At 43.7% G+C, this 22,137-nt stretch overlaps 1 protein-coding gene across 1 annotated transcript in view; it reads left to right on the forward strand.

The window, feature by feature from the left end:
- The first annotated feature begins 513 nt into the window (after positions 1 to 513).
- ATOH8 (atonal bHLH transcription factor 8) overlaps positions 514 to 22,137 on the forward strand; it is a 58,745-nt gene continuing 37,121 nt past the window's right edge. The window contains exon 1 of the mRNA XM_069744918.1: positions 514 to 1,380. Within this exon, the coding sequence (XP_069601019.1) occupies positions 838 to 1,380 (543 nt within the window). The 5' untranslated portion in view covers positions 514 to 837. The remainder of the gene's footprint in view (positions 1,381 to 22,137) is intronic.

A 22,137-nucleotide genomic window follows, 5' to 3' on the forward strand; every position in this document is an offset into this window, starting at 1 on the left:
AGTGACATCACTGCTCTCCAGAATTAGGTAAGAGGTGACATCACTGCTCTCCAGAATTATGTGACAAGTGACATCACTGCTCTCCAGAATTAGGTAAGAGGTGACATCACTGCTCTCCAGAATTATGTAACAAGTGACATCACTGCTCTCCAGAATTATGTAACAAGTGACATCACTGCTCTCCAGTTATGGGATGACATCACTTCTACGCCTGCAAGTAATGCCATCACTGCTCCTCCAGCCACTTGTTATATATATATCCCACACTGCTCCAGGCCATGCTATACATAGACAGTGAGTAGCTGTGATCCCCCCAGTCAGTGACTTGCTGCCCCCCAAGCCCTGAGTGATGCCCCTGCCTCTCACACTCTGCAGCATATTTCATCTCTGCAGCTTTGCATCTCTTCCAGCTCCAGGCTCCGGCAGTGAAAGGGTGGCTGCAGAATAATAATATCACGTATCATTTCCCCGGGATTCCTCAGTTCTAAAGGAAGCAGCTTATTCACCATCCCCAGAACAAAGAGGGGATTGGCAGCCCAGCTGTTCGGGAGAGGGAGAGAGGGAAGAAAAAGGCTTCCTGCCCCTTTAAAGAGCAGCTCATCTGTGTGGCTGGAAAGCCTCCCTGGCTGAGGAGCAGGCGGCATGCTGACTGATCTCACTAACAGGGGCTTCTGTGTAAGCTGAGGCTAAACAAACACAGATGGGGAGCTCAGGGTGCACTCAGCAGACATGCTGCAGGGACAGCAGCGAGTGACACCGTGACTGCCCACAGCACAGGAGCCCCATCATCCTCCTCATCATCATCCTCCTCATCACCATCATCACTGCTCCCCAACTATGAGGAACCTCCAGATCCTGCACGATCCCCAATGGAAGGATATCAAGAGGCTGAAGAGGAAGAACAGGGAGCTCCTCAAGAAGGTCAATGGCTACCAAACTTTTAATGTGGACTTGGGTGGTCATGATCCTCATCATCCTCATCATCAGGTCAAGGGGGAGTCTACACCAGGACAAGAGCAGTCTGCTCCTTCTGTGATGGACAGGAGGGTGGTGGTGGCTGAGGAAGATGCCTTGGACTTGAGTGGTGGGGTGCTCGCAGGGCAAAAGGGGTTAATGCCTCCTTCTGCTGCCCCAGGGTTGGAGATCGGGGAGCAAAGGGTGCAGTCCAGGGTGGTGGTATGTCACCGACCCCCAGAGACCTCCTACTTGTCAGTGACTTACAACGACAACAGTCCTGAGCCCTGTGCATCTCCTAGGAAGAGGCTGGGGGAGACTGCAGAGATCAAAGCCATCCAGCAGACCAGGAGGCTGCTGGCCAATGCCAGGGAGAGGACCAGGGTGCACACCATCAGCGCCGCCTTTGAGGCGCTCAGGAAGCAGGTAAGGACCCCCCCTCTAATGACAGCCCCCCATTATGTGTGTCATGGCTGTGAATGACATGTATGCTGCACATCAGTCTGATTGACCGCAGAGCTCTAATGTCTGTGTGAATGTATGTGGTGCACTATAGGGCGGCACTATTCTTACCGATCTAGGTATAAGCAATACCGCAGAGCTTACAATCCACCAGGGCGCGGAGGGTTAATAAATGGTGGATCCAAATAGATATCAGAGCGTCCCATATACAGAAATGTGACCAATGGTCACCGGGAAGGCAAACACCCCCCCAAACCTGGCACCGTCTCTTGTTATGTGTCTGTCTGAACTCTGTTGGTCAGCCCGCAGCGGTCTCTGTGAGCAAGGTAACAGTGCCAGAGTTAGAGGGCGTCCATAGATGTGGGGTCAATAATAATGGACCGCTGATCTCCAACCAATAGGACGCGCTCCGGTTATATTTTTTTAGGATTTTTATGAGGTTTACCGTACGTTTCGGAAATCGGGTTGTCTACCATAGTGCGTATGTTTAGTCGTTTCGCAGCAACCGGAATAATTTTGCATTTAGAAAATTGCTTTGGTAATAAGAATAATAATTATATAGAGAGAGAGAAGACTGAGCTGCAATACCAGATGTGGCCTATAGGCAAGAGTGGCACCATTTCAGACCTTATTTTCTAAAACTAGACAACCCCTTTAAAGGTATATATGACCCAAGACTTTGGCCCTTTTCTAGTGACCGGTTACCCCCCAATTTTCCTGTATGCCACACTAGTTAGGAACTTGTAAGAAAGGGCAGGTATTGGATGATATGTTGATCAGATGTACTGTCCCATCATAGTCCTGGTCCTATAGTCCCAAAGTGAGGGCCCCTACTGAGAGCGGTGACGGGGAGCAGAGGTCACTGTTCATCTGTCATTGTGGGAGATAACTTGATCCCGGAGTCGGGCACTTTCTGTGTATGGTGCTGACACTGACAACCTGATGGGGAGCAGATGGTGCGGAGCTCTGACTCCAGTCTCTGACAGGCAGAGTGTGGTGTGACTTACAATTCCAGCAGGTGGTACACGGGCTTCATGCTTGTGTCCGGTTGCAGATTAATTTCTCTTCTGCGTTGATTCATAATAAATAATAAACCTATGATTGTAGGACATCTTTATAGGTTCCCATTCTCCTTGACTCTTCTAAGCCATGGAGTCTTCATTATTGGTGGTCTCCAGCTGGCGGCAGCTTTTCTCTATTGGGCCATGGTCCTGCATCGGAACAAACTTGTCAATGTGCTACGGGCACGGTCTGATAACTTTGCTATCCTGCTAGATGGTGAAGAGTTGTGTTTGGCAAATTTAAAGGGAACCTGTCACCAGGTGTCTACCATACAAAGCACGACCACCACCATTACATCCCAATCCAGTCTGTGGATCCCCCAAAAATAGCTTTTATTATTCTTACAGACTGGGCCGGGTCCGGTCCAGTGGGCATCTCAGGGCGCCTTCTCTCTTCTTACAATCATCATCCTCCTTCGTCTGGATGATGCGTCCTACATCACCCACACAGTGTCCCTCATCGCGCTCCTGCGCAGACATCCATCTCTGACCTACCGAGGGCAGAGTAGCATACTGTAGTGCGCATGCGCCGGCTTTACTTCTGGGTCATTGGTGCTCTTTGGCCTTCCCTGGTGCATGCGCACTACCGTTTGCTGCTCTGCCCTCGGCAGGATGCTCTTGGCCTTTCCTGGTGCATGTGCACTACCGTTAGCTGCTCTGCCCTCGGCAGGACTCTCGTCGGCCTTTCCTGGCGCATGCGCACTACCGTATGCTGCTCTGCCCTCCGCAGGATGCTCTTCAGGCTTTCCTGGCGCATGCGCACTACCGTATGCTGCTCTGCCCTCGGCAGGACACTCTTGGCCTTTCCTGGCGCATGGCCACTACCGTATGCTGCTCTGCCCTTGGCAGGATGCTCTTCGGCCTTACCTGGCGCATGCGCACTACTGTATGCTGCTCTGCCTTCGGCAGGATGCTCTTCGGCCTTCCCTGGCGCATGCACACTACAGTATGCTGCTCTGCCCTCGGCAGGATGCTCTTCAGCTTTTCCTGATGCATGCGCACTACCGTATGCTGCTCTGCCTTCAGCAGGATGCTCTTTGGCCTTTCCTGGCGCATGCGCTCTACCATATGCTGCTCTGACTTCGGCAGGATGCTCTTTGGCCTTTCCTGGCACATGCGCACTACCGTATGCTACTCTGCCTTCGGCAGGATGCACTCGGCCTTTCCTGGTGCATGAACACTACCGTATGCTGCTCTGCCTTTGGCAGGATGCTCTTCAGCCTTTCCTGGCGCATGCGCACTACAGTATGCTGCTCCGCCCTCGGCAGGATGCTCTTCAGCTTTTCCTGGCGCATGCGCACTACTGTATGCTGCTCTGCCTTCGGCAGGATGCTCTTCGGCCTTTCCTGGCGCATGCGCACTACAGTATGCTGCTCTGCCTTCGGCAGGATGCTCTTCGGCCTTTCCTGGCGCATGCGCACTACTGTATGCTGTTCTGCCCTCGGCAGGACTGAGCGAAGTACACCTGTGCAGGAGCTCGATGGGGACGGGGGACACCTCATCCACAAGAAGCAAGGAAGGAGGATTGTGATCGTGAGAAGAGACGAGTCGCCGGAACAAAACTTGAGACACCCAATGAACCGGACCGGCCTGTCTGCTTTTTTTGGGTTCTGCAGACAGGATTGGGGTCTTTTTTTTTACAGCATTCCAGTTTAGTGGTGGCAGTACTTGATATGGGGAAAAACCTGGTGAATGGTTCCCTTTAAGTTCCCGCCTTGTGTGGTTTTGGAGCACAAGTCATGTTTGATTTATTTCATATGTCCTACGTTCAGTTCACTTTTCAGACCCTGGGAGTGATCATTCATATCTTGTGTTAATAGAAAGTTTATTATATTTTTATTCATTTATATGGCGCCATTAATTCTGCAGCACTATACAATCATCATTATCGCTGTCCTTGATGGGGCTCACAATCTACATTCCTGATCAGTATTTATTTGGAATGTGGGAGGAAACCGGAGAACCCGGTGGAAACCCATGAAACATGAGGAGAACATACAAAACTCCCTACAGATGTTGTCCCTGGTGGGATCGGACCCCTGCGTTGCAAGGTCACAGTACTAACCCCTGAGCCACTGAGCTGCCTATAAATACTAAATTCTCCTTTGTCAAGTGGAAGTAAACTTTCAAAAAAGTTTTGACATGATGCTCTGATCAGTAGGGATCCGGGTTCTAAGACCCCCACCCATTGCTCAAAGGAAGGGAAGAGTCAGACGGACGAGGATCACAACGCAATTCTCAGACTGGTCGACAGCCCGTCCAAGCATTACGTTGTGATCCTCGTCCAAGTTAAACGGGCATCTGACTCTTCTCAAAGGGACAAAAACTCTCTATGTGCACAAACCCCCCATGTTCCAGGACTGGGACCCCCCAGCAATACAAACTATTAAACAGCGGCTAGAACTTTTTCAAAGTTTTTTTACAATTTAAAAATATGCTTATTCCTAATTATATCCGTTTCTGGGAAAGTTGTGTTACATCCATAAGACGATTTGTCACTCATTTTTTTTTCGAGAGCCCCAAATAATCAGTCATCCTAGATGCTTGCCTCCTTGTTTGATCCATTACCAGGACTTTGGGAAAGTTGGGTGACGGCTTCTGTAGAGGCTGCAATGATGGTGAAACATGTACATTCACAATCTTTTACTGGGATATGGAAGGGGGTGATTAGCGGGTGACCTGCGCCCAATCAATCCTCTTCTAGGGTCTACGTGGTGCCATCATTCAGAAGTTGTCAGGAATGTTCATTGCTGCTGTTTTCATGGACGGTGCACGAGGGGCTGCCAGGTTATGTCTTCATGAAATATTGGGACAATTTGTTCTCGGTTATTTCAATATTTGCTTTTTATGAGAAAACAGCATGATGTGGTAAGAAGATAATGGGAGGTAAGGATACATCACGTAGATACTCGGCTGTGTTCACACATTGCATTTTTTTCCTACAGGCAAAACCTGCTCCCTTGGCAGTAAAGAGGCTGCTTACAAAAAGTAGGTTTTGCTGCGTTTTGTTGTCTCTTGTGCATGCTGATAACGTTTAGTTCCCCCCCATGATGCAACCTCCTGAGGTTTTTGCAACAAAAACGCAGCAAAAAAATGCAGGTATCAGGTTTTTGCTGTGTTTTTGCACTTACCCATTCCTGTGGGTGAAATCAATAGGCAACCTGTATACATAGTATAATGCACCCCCATAGGCAGCCTATATAGTATATTACACTCACATAGGCAGCCTGTATAGTATATTACACCCCCATAGGTAGCCTATATAGTATATTACACCCCCATAGGCAGCCTGTATAGCATATTGCACCCCATATGCAGCCTGTATGCATAGTATCATGCACCCCCAAAGGCAGCCTGTATACATAGTATAATGCACCCCCATAGGCAGCCTGTATAGTATATTACACCCCCATAGGCAGCTTGTATAGTATATTACACCCCATAGGCAGTCTGTATAGTATATTACACCCCATAGGCAGCCTGTATAGTATATTACACCCCCATAGGTAGCCTGTATAGTATAATGGACCACCATAGGCAGCCTCTATGGCATGATGCACCCCCTCAGGCAGCCTGTATACATAGTATAATAAACCCCCCCATAGGCAGTCTGTATAGTATATTACACCCCATAGGCAACCTGTATAGTATATTACACCCCCATAGGTAGCCTGTATAGTATAATGGACCACCATAGGCAGCCTCTATGGCATGATGCACCCCCTTAGGCAGCCTGTATACATAGTATAATAAACCCCCCATAGGCAGTCTGTATAGTATATTACACCTCATAGGCAGCCTGTATAGTATATTACACCCCCATAGGCAGCCTGTATAGTATAATGCACCACCATAGGCAGCCTGTATGGCATGATGCACCCCCTTAGGCAGCCTGTATACATAGTATAATACACCCCCCATAGGCAGCCTGTATAGTATATACACCTCCATTAAAAAAATTAATCCAATGCTCACCTCTCTTCCACCTGGTTCCTCCGCTGCTCCGAGCTCCCGCACATCTCCGGACAGCGGGCGCCGAGTAGTAGCATCATCACGACCACCTCTCAGTGAGTGCGTCGGTGACGTCAGACGCTGAGAGGTGGATGATGGGAGAGGGAGGGTAATGCTCCTTCTCTCATCAATGTGGTCAGCTGTATCGGCTAGATGTCGATACAGTTGAACCTGCGATGATGGGCGGGGGGCCCACTGTAGGCATCGGGCCCCCAACCGCCTGCTCAGGGGCCCCATGGCGGCCAGGCAGCAGAACAGGAATATCGATTCTCCCTGCTCTGCCGCAGAATGTAACTGAATGTTCTGTGTACACCGATGCAGTTACAGTAGCGTAGCTCCGGGTGGGCCCCCTCAAAGCACCGGGCCCGGGGTGATGGCCCCCTCTGCCCCCCTGTAGCTCCACTACTGGGTAGGAATAAAGTCCCACCCCCAAGGATCCCAGAGGGAACTCACCCCTGTTTCCTTTTAGCCACGTGCATAGTGGCGTCCATCTAACCCTTTGTTCTGGACACCCCCATGTTTCCATTATTGCAGATACCCCATGGGTTGTCACACAGCCCTCTTAATATCTGTCACTCAATTTTTCCTCTTTCTTCTTTTCACAATTATTTAATATGGGGATTTTTCACCTTAATCAGTAACAGAAACCAAAACTTAGTCCGTGACTGTTTTGGAATAGCTGATTTCTTCTTCTGCGGGAACGTTTCGATGTGAGATCTGGTTGGCGTTTGAGTCCATTGTTCTGTCTGTTCGCGCAGGAACTGATTTTGGGATAAATAGAAGATTAGACTAAACAATAAGCTGACTTGTCATCTGGAAGCGGTTACTGACCCCACAGCGCTCAATCCCTTAATATTTTATTATAAATTAATGCTATGGACTTATATGATATGTGCATTCAATAGATTATATTTTGGAATTCCATGGGCGTCATCTTTCTTCAAAACTATCTGGGAACATTCCAGGTTATAGTTTCTGTAATGGATCTTCATGGAATCAGCTACTAAATCTTGACCGATCCTTTGTCAAATACCATTTTTGAGTCATAGGGGGGCAATGGTGCCTCTACATCAAGTTGTGTCTAGGTATTATAGACTCAGCCGTGATATATTGGGCTGCTATACTCTGATCTGCCTGCGGGGTCGCTGTTTGAAAAACTAGAGGTTGACGGTTGTGTGTAATAACTCATGTAGCCATCATTGCAGACATCATAATTAGTCCCAGAGGTGAGTTAAATTATTTGCAAAGTGAAATAGTGTACAGACTAAGATGATTTATGAACACGTCCTAACCAGCCCTTATAAGAAAATAATAGCCCTAGGCATCGGAGTTCCACTAAATTAGGCATAGTTCCTTGGCAGGATAGGAGATATGGCACCAGCTATACACATGACGTAGCCGTTGGCTGAAGACACTTTTTGCCTACAGCTGCCTTTACTATACAAGCGTTCATGTGTTTTCTATGGGGAGAGAGAAGAAAGCGGCCTCCAGACTCCTCTAGAAGCCACTTTTTTCAATTCCAACTGCATCATTTTCTCCTTTGACATCGGGGGAAGGTCCCATATACAGTGGGTACGAAAAGTATTCAGACCCCTTTAAAATTTTCACTCTTTCTTTCATTGCAGCCATTTGGTAAATTCAACAAAGTTATTTTGTTTCTCATTAATGTACACTCTGCACCCCATCTGGACTGAAAAAAATCAGGAATGTAGTTCTACATTTCTAAATGTTTGCAAATTTATTAAAAAAGAAAAACTGAAATATCACATGGTCATAAGTCTTCAGCCCCTTTGCTCAGTATGGAGTAGAATCACCTTTTGAGCTAGTACGGCCATGAGTCTTCTTGGGAATGATACAAGTTTTTCACCCCTGGATTTGGGGATCCTCGGCCATTCTGCCTTGCAGATCTTCTCCAGTTCCGTCAGGTTGGATGGTGAACGTTGGTGGACAGCCATTTTCAGGTCTCTCCAGAGATGCTCAATTGGGTCTAGGTCAGGGCTCTGGCTGGGCCAGTCAAGAATGGTCACAGAGTTGTTCTGAAGCCACTCCTTTGTTATTTTAGCTGTGTGCTTAGGGTCATTGTCTTGTTGGAAGGTGAACCTTCAGCCAAGTCTGAGGTCCAGAGCACTGTCAAAGAGGTTTTCATCCAGGATATCTCTGTACTTGGCCGCATTCATGTTTCCTTCAATAACAACCAATCATCCTGTCCCTGCAGCTGAAGAACACCCCCATAGCATGATGCTGCCACCACCATGTTTCACTGTTGGGATTGTATTGGGCAGGTGATGAGCAGTGTCTGGTTTTCTCCACACATACCACTTAGAATGATCACCAAAAAGGTCTATCTTCATCTCATCAGAGCAGAGAATATTATTTCTCATAGTCTGGGAGTCATTCATGTGTGTTTTTTTTAGCAAACTCTATGCAGGCTTTCACATGTCTTGCACTGAGGAGAGGCTTCCGTCGGGACGCTCTGCCATAAAGGCCTGACTGGTGGAGGGCTGCAGTGATAGTTGACTTTGTGCAACTTTCTCCTATCTCCCTACTGCATCTCTGGAACTCAGCCACAGTGATCTTGGGGTTCTTCTTTAGCTCTCTCACCAAGGCTCTTCTCCCACGATTGCTCAGTTTGGTTGGATGGTCAGGTCTAGGAAGACTTCTGGTGGTCCCAAAGTCTTCCATTTGAGGATTATGGTGCCCACTGTGCTCTTAGGAACCTTGAGTCCTGCAGAAATTCTGTTGTAACCTTGGCCAGATCTGTGCCTTGCCACAATTCTGTCTCTGAGCTCCTTGGCCAGTTCCTTTGACCTCATGATTCTCATTTGGTCTGACAGGCACTGTGAGCTGTGAGGTCTTATATAGACAGGTGTGCGCCTTTCCAAATCAAGTCCTATCAGTTTAATTAAACACAGCTGGACTCCAATGAAGGAGCAGAACCGTCTCATGGAGGATCACAAGGAAATGGACAGCAAGTGACTTACATATGAGTGTCTGAGCAAAGGGTCTGAATACTTATGACCATGTGATATTTCAGTGTTTTTTTTTTAATTAAATTTGCAAAAATTTCTACATTTCTGTTTTTTTTTCAGTCAAGATGGGGTGCAGAGTGCACATTAATGAGAAAAAAATGAACTTTTTTGAATTTACCAAATGGCTGCAATGAAACAAAGAGTGAAAATTCTAAAGGGGTCTGAATACTTTCCGTACCTACTGTATATCACATGGTTGGCCAATCCTGAAGATAGAATCCAGAAAGTTATGGCCAACTTTCCAACTTTAATCTATTGTGTTATGGGCGTTAACGGGTTTGTCCACCAATGAGAACAATTTTTTTTTCATTAAATAGATGTATTTACTGATGAAATAAACATTCTTGCAATTTGATTTCATAAAAAAATTTGCACACTACACTCTCTACACTTTTTTTTTTAGCTACTCTCGGCTGATTTATGACCACAGACCACATCAAGGTTGAATATGCAAGGAAACAAAATCAGCTGAGAGTAGCTAAAAAAAAAAGTTAAGATAAAATAGTAGTTAAAAACTCTCCCATTGGATTATCAGAACAAGCTTACTGATGGAATCCTAGTTAACTCATTTTTCTCCCAACAGGAAGGCTGCAACATTTTTAATGAAACCTAATTGCAACATGTAATCTTGAGTCAAAAATTCATGCATTTAAAGCAGAAAAAAAATGGACAACTCCTTTAAGGCCTTTTAATAATAATTTTATTTATATAGTGCCAACATATTCCGCAGCGCTTTACAAATTATAGAGGGGATTTGTAGAGACAATAGACATTACAGCATAACAAAAATCACAGTTCAAAATAGATACCAATAGGAGTGAGGGCCCTGTTCGCAAGCCTACAATCTATAGGACTTTTGAGTTGACATTTTATCTAAGATATTGACTATATGGATAATTTCATCTGTGACTCCTAATTGTCTGTCCTTTAATGGAATAGTCCGAGCAATGATTTGTGGGTTTGGATTGGGTACAACCTGTATTTTGTTCTTTTGAACTTCTGCTCATTCTAGAATTTGCAGGTGGACTTACTGTCACGCTGTGACGGTCTTCGGTAAGAAAGGGGGTCACAGACTGTCCCTAGAACTGGGACCCTATCTATCCCAGTCCCGGGGGTACTCTTGAAGGTAGAGAGGCCTGATGTCCGACCTTACTATGCTCCTGTTAAACCCTGATCTGTCTCCTCCCCCACGCATTTGAAGTGATGGCTGGGGGACCACCACGGTGCAGGAAGACTACCGTACACAAGATGAGGTGCAAACAACAAAGGGTAGATTTATTGGAAAGCAAGGAATGAAGTGGATGAGGAAGATGCAAACAGGGGTATGCAATGGCAAAAGATAATTTACAAGAGTTATATTCTTTAGCTTGCCCGTAACATAGCACGGTGCTCCAACTATTACAGAATCAACATACATCACACAAGTAAATGCAAACAATAAACAAATAATGATGCTACTCTACGTATAGCCTCCCTGACCTTTACTAAGCAGGCCACACGGCTCCCGTGTACTGAATACTGAAGCCTACACTAGGCCCTAACATGTGCACAAAACAGGAACAAACTCACAGTGATGTTAGGGACTCAGATCCAGTCCTGGGGGGCCCCCAACAGTCTAGTACAGTAGTGCGCATGGCTTTCTGCCAGCTCCGTGAAACGTGGTCTTCTCCTTGCTTCGGGGTCCTGGAGGTGCTCCTGGAAACTGTAATACCTTTCTCGGTATCTTCGTGGCTTCTCAAACTCACACAGGACACCCACTCTCGCTGCACCCGGAAAAGTCTCACAACGCAAAAGAACAATTCACCCTAGTGAATAATGTCCACCAAGCAATATAAAACTTATGTCAAAGTGAACATGAAACTGAAGCATCAGAGAAATTTTAAAACCAAATTTATTTTAAATTAGAATATAAAACAGAAAAACTGACAACAGAACTATACAATATCATATTACAAGAAAATAATAACAAGGGTAGAGAACAGATCCAAATAATATAATAAAAGATACCAGACAAAATGTACTCCAGGGGAGAAAACCCACATATTCAGCTATAATGAGCCGTCTATCCAGACTCAATAAAGTGCTTGTGCAAATATAGTGACTCCTTGAAAAAGCTACTGAGGCGAAACGTACATTGGAGTCGGAGTCCCTGTGAGCTACAGATCATCTTTACACTGGTACTAGTATTTCTCCAAAGACTTTAATGCACTTTGTTGTCTTGAAAGACTATTCACTATATTTGCACAAGCACTTTATTGAGTCTGGATAGACGGCTCATTATAGCTGTATATGTGGGTTTTCTCCCCTGGAGTACATTTTGTCTGGCATCTTTTATTATATTATTTGGATCTGTTCTCTACACTTATTATTATTTTCTTGTAATATGATACTGTATAGTTCTGTTGTCAGTTTTTCTGTTTTATATTCTAATTTAAAATAAATTTGGTTTAAAAATTTCTCTGATGCTTCAGTTTCATGTTCACTTTGACAGAAAAGTCTGTCAAATTTCACAAGTCCACTCTATTACAGGCTGTGGGTCCTCTCTTGCAGAAAACAACACAAAGTTCTCTCTGCAGCAGCTTCAGCTCACACACACAGTTCAGACTCCACCCCTGCCATCTGCACAGTCCAACTCATTCACACAATCTATTGCAGGGGAGAAGCAGAACATTCCACCACACCAGACAAGGTGGTGCAGTCTCATAAAGTGACAGCATGTTCCTTACTGTCCATAACAGCACCATCCTCTTGCACCATGAGGCATGAGACAGAAATAAAAGGCAAACAAAACACAAAGACAAAACAGGGATATCAGAACATACAGACACTCACTAAAGGTAAAGAGGGGAGGTATATAGGGAAGGATAGGGATGTACAAACCAAATGGAAATAGGACAATGAGATAAGCATACGCCCAAAACCAGCACGCAACAGTCTCCAGCAGCAACAACGATCTCCAAGGTGCTGAGAAGCAAAACTTTCACTGGCAAGGCAGAGAAGGTCTGGCCAGGTTTTATAGGGAGAGGTAATGACCAGATCAGAAGCAGCTGAAAATGGACTGCAAGCTTCTGACTAGTATAGAAACGGTCGTTAACCTCCTCAGCACCAAAGAAAACCAAATCCACTTAATATGGGACACCAATACACAGGCTAAATGGAAGATTCACGATACGTAGTGATCTTCTAACCCCAGATCTCCAGGGAGGATGTAACACTTACATAGTGACTGACTGGCTTCCTTATAACCGTGCATACAGAAATAACTAATAATCATCACCTATTCGACACTTAGGCCCAAAATGAGATGATATAAAAATGATAACAATACAAGTTATTCTGAATCGTTTCCAATAAAACTACATATTGATCTGCACAGCTCCTCTTGCTCTATAACCTAAGATCAGAGGCCATGGCTAAACTCCTCTTTAAGATCTCCTAACTATATGTTAGGATATATATATTTGAAAGAGGTCGCGTGTGAGGCGAACCGCAGCAGCGGCAGGATGTCGTCCCTTATTTCAGATCTTACATACCTAAGCTTATTTCCAAGATCTAACGGAATACTTAAATCCCATCTCGGGTCGTTCCGCGGAGCGTTGGCTGCACATTCTGTTTGGATGGGGAATCTATTCAGCGTCCAAGAAGGTTTTCTCTTTGTTTTATTCCTGGGAACTTTCCCAAAGTGATTCCAGACTGGTAGCCAAAATGTAGGTTTCGTCGGTGAAGTCTCTGCATTCATTGTTCCTTTCCCATGCACGTGAGCGTCTCAGAATGTAAAGAGATATAAAAAAAGTTTTCTGAGTTTTTTCTAAGGGTTGCGCGACTAGCTGCTAAATACCTTCATTGAAATAATAGCGGTGCCATATTCAAGTTCCTTAAATCAGCATCTTACATCGTACAGAAGATCTGTCCTGTTGTAATTACCTATAACTATGTCAGGACATAGTGGTGTCTTAAAGATTACCTAAACTTTTTTTTTTTACTTTTAATAATTGCATGTAAGTGTTTTCCAACCTTTCTCTTTCCCCCAGTCTGTTTGTCTGTCTTTACCTGCATTGATATCAGAACATAGTCATTTGGAGTACAGATGATGGCAGTGATCGGTCAGCTCAGCCCCAGAGTCTCTTCACACGTTGCGTTTTTGCAATTTTATTTTTCAGCTGCCAAAAACTGCTTTCTTGGTCCGTTTTCAGCATTTTTTGTTGCTTATTTTTTTGAGGCGCTTTTCCTGTGCATTACAATTAATGCACAATTTTAACAAAGTTAGTTTGATTCACCAAAAAAACGCTTCACTGTGTTTTTGCAACATATTTTGCACTTTCTAGTAACTTTCCACGGGTGAAAAAAGACTGGAAAAAAAATCTGCTAGATTTCACATGCTGTTTTACTATTCAGTCAGGAATAAAAAATAACTTCAGGCATCAGATTTCTGAAATCTCATAGCTTTTACTGGAACTATATATTTTTTTTGCATAAAAAGCTGCAAAAAATGCAGCAAGACAGCAATGTATAAACATAGCCATGTGCAGCGTTTTTGGTGAATAAAAGTAACTTTATTAAACTTTTAGTGTAGACAAATGACATATAAATCTGCACTCAAAAACTAAGCAAAAAATTCTTGCCAATTGCCCAATATTGGAAGCAGGATTATAAGAATTGACATTTCCAGCCCTATTGTTTTTCATTAGTTCTTCACTAGACTGTCACTTATGAAGTTGATGGATGCTGTAATCTGGTCAGTCACACAATATAGAATTACCTGGCAGCCATTCAAATGGATAGTCACCCATAAAATGCATAAATAGGCCTCCCTAGTTATTCATGAGCAGTCTTAGAGGGTGGTCCTGAGATGGGGTCCCGTTTTATGGCAGAACATAAGGGGAGGGATCTTTTGGGGATTTTATGTGATGTTATTTCTCAGAACACTCACTCGTCTGGGATTTTGTACTCCATGGTATTTTTTAAGAAGGCCACTTGTATCACTATTCCTCTAATATATTTATTTTATTCACTTATACAGCGCCATCATATTCCCCAGCGTTATGCAACCATCATCAGCACTGTCCCCGATGGGGCTCACTATCTAGATTCCCTATCCCTATGTCTTTAGAGTCTGGGAGGTAACCGGAGAACCCGGAGGGAACAAGGGGAGAACATACAAACTCCTTGCAGATGTTCTCCTTGGTGGGATTTGAGCCCAGGACCCCAGCGTTGCAAGGTTGCAGTTCTAAGTTTTACTTGATCTCCAAAAGATCAAGCAATGGTACAGGGTTTTGATATTGACCATCCATTGCAAAGAGCGTAAATAAAGTGGGTCCGGGGGTTGCAAAAGCACCCGGGCCCTGGAGCCTAGAAAGGTCCAAAAAGTCCCATTTGAGAAGAACAATAATATGTTGGGGGCCTTGTTGAATATTTTGCATTGGGGTCCATGAATTTCAAGCTATGCCACTTTGCGTAAAAGGTGTCTTCCCATTTTCGGATAAGCACATCACCATTAGAAGGAGGACCATCACCATTAGCCAATTGAACGTGCCGAACTTTCCCTGTTGAGGTCTGAGGATCAAAAACTTCAAACCTCAATGGGGAAAATCTACTTTTCCTCGACCATTTCCCAATCGGAGAAGGTTCCAGAGAAGGGGCCTGCAACTATCAGGCATCTTCCCTATGTGTCTTAGTTTCCAATAGCAACCAATCACAGCGCAGATTTCATTTTACCAGAGCGAGTTGAAAAATGAAAGCTGAATTCTGATTGGTTGCTATGGTTATCAAACGCAGTTCTTCTTTTAAATACTTTTATAAATGTGGTTGAGTAGGCCTCAGTTACCAAAATGGTGTCTATTGCCGATAGCAACCTATCAGAACTCACCTTCCATTTCTTAAACTACTCAAGCAAAATGTAAGCTGTGCTCTGATTGGTTGCTATGGGCACCAAGGGCAGTTCTTCTTTTAGATACTTTGGATAAATGTGGTTGAGTAGGCCTTATTTACCAAAATCGTCTTTGTTGCCAATAGAAACCAATCAGAACTCACCTTCCATTTCTTAAATCGCGCTGGCAAAATGAAAGCTGTGTTCGGATTGGTTGCTATGGGTACCAAGGGCAGTTCTTTCAGATTCTTTTCATAAATGAGGTCGAGTAGGCCTCATTTACCAAAATCGTCTTTGTTGCCAATAGAAACCAATCAGAACTCACCTTCCATTTCTTAAATCGCGCTGGCAAAATGAAAGCTGTGTTCGGTTTGGTTGCTATGGGTACTAAGGGCAGTTCTTTCAGATTCTTTTCATAAATGAGGTCGAGTAGGCCTCATTTACCAAAATCGTCTTTGTTGCCAATAGAAACCAATCAGAACTCACCTTCCATTTCTTAAATCGCGCTGGCAAAATGAAAGCTGTGTTCGGATTGGTTGCTATGGGTACCAAGGGCAGTTCTTTCAGATTCTTTTCATAAATGAGGTCGAGTAGGCCTCATTTACCAAAATCGTCTTTGTTGCCAATAGAAACCAATCAGAACTCACCTTCCATTTCTTAAATCGCGCTGGCAAAATGAAAGCTGTGTTCGGTTTGGTTGCTATGGGTACTAAGGGCAGTTCTTTCAGATTCTTTTCATAAATGAGGTCGAGTAGGCCTCATTTACCAAAATCGTCTTTGTTGCCCATAGAAACCAATCAGAACCCACCTTCCATTTTTTAAATTGTGCTGGCAAAATGAAAGCTGTGTTCGGATTGGTTGCTATGGGTACCAAGGGCAGTTCTTTCAGATTCTTTTCATAAATGAGGTCGAGTAGGCCTCATTTACCAAAATCGCCTTTGTTGCCCATAGAAACCAATCAGAACTCAGCTTTCATTTCTTAAACCACTCAACCAAAATAAAAGCTGTGCTGTGATTGGACGGTATGGCGAACAAAGGCAGTTTTCCATTTCAGAAACTTTTCATAAATTCTATATTTCTGTGTAGTAAACCTTTGGAAACATCCAGCAGACCTCAGCACTTGTGTAAAACAGGGTTTTACAAAAAAAGAACACAACTTGTGAAAAGGTGAATAAGTTATTGGATTTAACAAGTATGAATGTAGCTCCCGAGGGGAACGGTGCAGTCTCTCCGACAGGGAGGAAGAGGGGGGTATAATAAAAAAAAAACATGCTCCTATTTATAAGAAAGAAAAAAATTCTTTTGAGAAGCCAATGACGTAATGAAGCCAGAAGTGGACATTTATGTGAACCTTCTGGAAGACGTTTTTGGCGTCTTGTGCTGCTGAAACAGAGACAGTTCAGTTATACAGAACGTTCCAATAGACTCATCGAGAGCGGGCCAGCTACCTCCCTGGTGGGACTTTAAAATACTTCAAATCCCCGAATAAAAATAAACTGAATGAATTAGAAGATATGGGAGTTCAGCAGCTTATTATGGAACAAAGTCGACTCAGCTCTATACGAGATATCCCCCCCAACCCAAAGATGTTTTCACCGTCTGCTCGAAAAACAGATGGAGTTTTATTTTTCTTTCTTTTTTTGGAAAGGAAAAATTCTACAAAATCAATGTTATTTTTTGCATCAGTCGGGACTACTGCAAAAAAGGAAAAGTTCCTTGGATAGCGGATATTCTAGAATTAGATAACGGGGTATTCCATAAACAGACATGAGGAGTAAGCGTAGGTTGACACTGGCAACACTAAACGACCACCAATCAGAAAATATTTGTAGATTGGCAGTCTTTTATAAAACCTGTTTACCCAGGCAGACTGCTCTAAACGATGTTCACTGAATGGTCTATAGAAGATTATTCATGGCGGATTGGCGGCCATATTTCTTGGCAGCGCGAGTCTTGTTTACACAGGATGATGCGCTGCCAAGAACAATGATGATAATAATAACTTCACCTGACGAACGAGCATTTTTCTCCTTCATCAGTTGATTGTCAGCCTGATTACAGTGCAAGATTGTTGTCAATGTTTCTTCGCATTAAACCTTCAATTTCAATGCACCTTAACATCATCCAAAATTATAACCTATTTTGACAAGGCAGTAATCGAGGAACAATCGTTCATAGGAATGCTCGTTCCTGGTATTGGCCTGTCTAAACAGCCGACCAAAATGTTCGTCAGGTGCAATGATCTCTAACGCAGCTTAAATAACATTGTTCTTGGCAGCACATTGTACAACATAAACGAGTGATGTGCTGCCTAGAACATGATATTCTATGGGCACAGAATGGTCATATTAACGTAGAATATTCGTCGGCCAGTCTAAACGGTCCAATAAAAGATGACTGATCAGCTTGTATATTGCCAGTCCGCGGTGATTTAATGACCTGAATTGGCCCATCTAAAGGGCCATAAAACCAGATTAGAAGAACTGCATGCAATCAAGATTACTCGTAAAATAGCCACCTGGACACCTTTATCTAAAGTTGGCTCTATACATGAGATAGTCCAGTCCAGTCGAGCATTTATATGTTTTCAATGGGGTGAGAGGAGAAATCTGCAAAACACTTGTGGCAATGGCTTATCAACTCTGAATATAAAGAGGTTGCCATTGAAATTTCATCTACCCAATCCTTCCCCCTCCTCAACATCATCTGTTGGGGGACAGTTGGGAGGGTTCCATATGGGGACATTTAGACATTGCTAAACGTCCTAGTCCAACACCAACCTCCACCTTCTGACCATGATGTTTTGGTCAGGTTAGTTCTGGTGCTACAGACTAGTTGATAGGTATTTTCGCTATGTATGTTGCCTTATGTTCCATGTACAAGGACTACTGGGGTCATTTTGCTGGTTGACTAATGGCAATTATGATGGCGAACAAGAGGACCGAGTATATCCAGGTGACGCTGGAGGAAAGAAAGATCCAGATTAGGGATGAGCAGACCAAGGAAGTTCGGGTTCATCTGGTTCGACCGAAATTTGGTCCAAAGTTCAGTTCAGGCACCAGAACTGTACCCTAACTCGAACCTGAACCCAAGCCCCATAGAAATCATTGGACACCCAAACTTTGGAGCTCAAAAATTTCTCTCTCTCTCTCGCTCCTCCTTGAACTCCAGAACTGTAAAATGAACTTCCAGGAGAAGTCCAGGAGTTCAGCATCGGACACTAGGTGTTCGGTATGAACCCCGGACTTTACAGTTTAGGTTCGTTCATCTCTAATCAGGATTGTTAAGTATCTGGCCGCGTCTTACTTCTCGTTTCCCTATGAGAAGCATGCACACGCTAGGACCCCTACCGATCTAATATTCCCTGTCCTTTAGACATTATTGGTGTAGGGCACCATTATATAAACTGTTTGTCTGTGATGTTGGCACAGTCCTAATCTGTCTTAATTTTTGGATGGCGGAGTGCCTATTTGGGTTTTGTTAATGTCGGGAGGTATACATTATCTTGTACAGCTATTGACATGGCAGTACAGTATACTGTATCTAGGGATATTCTTCCTTATTTCGTTTTCCTGAGCCGTGAACGTCATTAAGAGCTGATAGCGGTGTTAATGGAGCTGTAATTTGCTCCGGCGCCTAAAGGAACTTCTGTAATGTTACACAACTGTCTGTGGCGTTTGGAATTTAATTTTCCTGCTCCTATTTACTCTCTCTCTACCCAATTTGTTGGTAAAATGGCTGATCTATGTAGCAGTAATATATCAGGTAATTGCTTTAAATGTAAAAGCTGGAGTGTAACAACCGTTCCTTTAAGTTTGCCAAATACAAGGTCATTAAAGTGTAAAATGGAAGTCAAGACATATTTAACGCAAGGAAAGAACAATGCAAAGAAGTGTTGGGGTTGGCTTAGACATGAAGCGCACATTTCCATCCAGTCGTTAGATTTATGGTTTATTAGAACATGGATGACGGATAATTATACCAGTATCATACCAGACAAAGCTGCCACTGTATCCACTTTTATATAGTGACGAAATGAGAACAGTCTGTAACCAGGGTCCATCTGAAGCCCCCTCCTTACACATTAGATTGAATCTCAACGATGATCTAATATGTAGAGGGTATAACGAGAGGTGGTCGGAAGATAGCATTCGGCCTGGGCTTTGGTGCCCTTGGTGGCACAAAGAATCCTTTGCCGCATAAGAAGATGCACGTTTTATAATAAATTTTAGCAATTCTAATTTTTTGCACTGGGCTCAGGTACACGCCTGTGATGTCAGACACCCTTAAAGACAGGGTTACACCTAGAATATAAGTTATCCCCTATCGGTAGGGGGTTTGATTGTTGAGACCCCAACTGGAACCAAAAATGGAGTTCTGCAGAGCATTTCTGATTAGTGCAGTGTTGGGCATGTCCGCTCAGTTCATTGTCTATGGGACTGTTGGAGATATCCTAGTGTTGAGTTCATCAATTTCTGACATTCCTCTAGACGAATGAAGCAGAGATATGCTTGCTTCACCTCCACTCCAATCAGACCCTGTTCTCAGGATTAGTGGGATTTGGAAAGATCAGACCCCCAGAGCCCCGTTATAGGGAATTTAATGTGATATTTGTAGGACAAAATTGCCCCCATTCTTCCCTGGCTTTCCATTGGCTGTAAACTCGTGACCAAGAGGTGTTGACTAGAGTAACTAGCTTCACATGTGTCCAGCCACTCCAATCACAACTTCAGTAGTGACGAAGCTAGTCCACATCCATAGACAATAAATCGAGCAGTAGGGCAGAATAGGCACTCGATTCAACCCCCCCGACAGGGGACAACAGAGGGCATAGGACTCCCATATTGGTGGTCGGGGTGAAGTGGTTCTACCAGTGGGACCCACACTGATCAATGAATTATACCCTTTGCAGTGGGTAAGTGATCATTTTTGGAGACTGAAATAATGAATTGGACTTGAAGGAGAGCTAATTTGCATTGTCTCTAAGATTCCATGTATCAGGCGGGTCTGTATAAGAAGTATACCCAAGGGCAGTCATTAAAAATAATCATTTGGGAACACATGCAGTGTAATGCCAGCTAACGTGAAGGTCATGGTTTCTGGATCATGCCAACTACCTGCTGCCCATCCAAGCCACGGAGACCTGAGGATTCTGCCACAGAACCCCTCACCTTCCCATCCATTGTAGAATAGAAGAACAACTTGATACCTGGGTCACTTCTTTACCTCTTTGCTTATGACATTTGGAGACCTTGCTGGCTTAGGGGAGGTGGTCAACTTGAACTTTGACTTCTACTCTCCACAGTCCCCATAAGTTTAGTACCAGTAGCTGAGAAACTTGGCTAAATTTTAACGTTTCAGATTACCATGTATTTAAATATCAGACTAATATCTGTCGAATTAAAGGAATTTTATGGTTGTCTGCAAAAAAACAGAGAACTTGACCTCCATTGCCTTTACTGTCACATTTAGTAAAACAATCCCCTAGTCTGTTCCTGGTGAAATATTCCCTCAACTAGTGAAACATTGTACATCTGAAAACGGATTATCTAATAAATAAGCAGAGACATCTCTTCTTTCAAGTAGTGATCAATAAATCAAGTCAAATATGCCTGCCTGCTGTTCTGTCTCTTTTTCTAGACAGTGGTGGTCTTACTTACAATAACACCCCCAACACCACAGATGAGCTACAAATATGATTGATCTACATACATCTTACAAGTATGCGCTTTTATCTCCATATTTTTCTTTTCCATAGTGCATGTCATTTCATCAGGTTGCCATGAGTAGGAAACTGTAGATTAGCCCATGTGTTGAGAAGGAGTCTTTCCTCCTTCGAGCAGATTCCAAGTGTTAGAAATTCCAGAGGCTGGATACAAGTTAATGAATGGGAAGGGTTTTTCAGCTGGTGGAAATGTGTCTTGATAATTAGAGCAGATGGAGTCAGCCGGTAAACACATAGAGTTCTGTTTGTTAGTGCCTTGTCTCGACCTGACACTTATGTCAATTTCAGGTTGTCAACATATATCAGGTGGCAACTGAACTTGAGAAGTGAATGAAGTGTATGTAAAGAGGTGTACACGAAGATTGAATTATGATTTGGGAATTGTCCTGATGTCTCACACAAAAAATAAAGAACATCATTGAAACAAATAACAGGTCTTTGGCAACCTGACTTCGTGGCCTGGGTCATTGGCGATCAAAATTTATGACTTAGACATTTTAACCATCTGAATTGGTGACCTAGAACACTGACAAACTGCAAAGATTGCCTTGAACTTTGATGACCTAAATGGTTTACTTATATGACTGATGACCAGCAATTGATTACCTAGATCTTTGACAATCTGAATTGGTGTCCTAGATCACTGACAAATGATATTGGTCTAGATCGATGACAAAAGCAAAGATCATTGGTAGCTTAGATAATTGGAAATCTAGAGATAACCATGAACTTTTACAACCTAAATGGTTTGTATAGGTGTCTGGTTCCCAGAACTGATGATCTTTTTACGATCTGAGTTGGTGGACTAGGCAGTGGTTCTCAAGGTTCCTAAGATGATTTATTACCTCTTTCTTAAACTAATTAAAGTACCTCTAAGGCTTTGACCATAGACTATGTACCCCGCTTGAGCCTTGGCATATAATCCTTGGGATATACATTCCACAGGTGGAAAACCAAGACACTAGAACATTAAGGACAAGAACATATAAACCAAATAATTGGAGACCCAATTTCATGATGTTGATCGTT

Source organism: Ranitomeya imitator, chromosome 1 (assembly GCF_032444005.1).
Source record: "Ranitomeya imitator isolate aRanImi1 chromosome 1, aRanImi1.pri, whole genome shotgun sequence".
Lineage (NCBI taxonomy): Eukaryota > Metazoa > Chordata > Amphibia > Anura > Dendrobatidae > Ranitomeya > Ranitomeya imitator.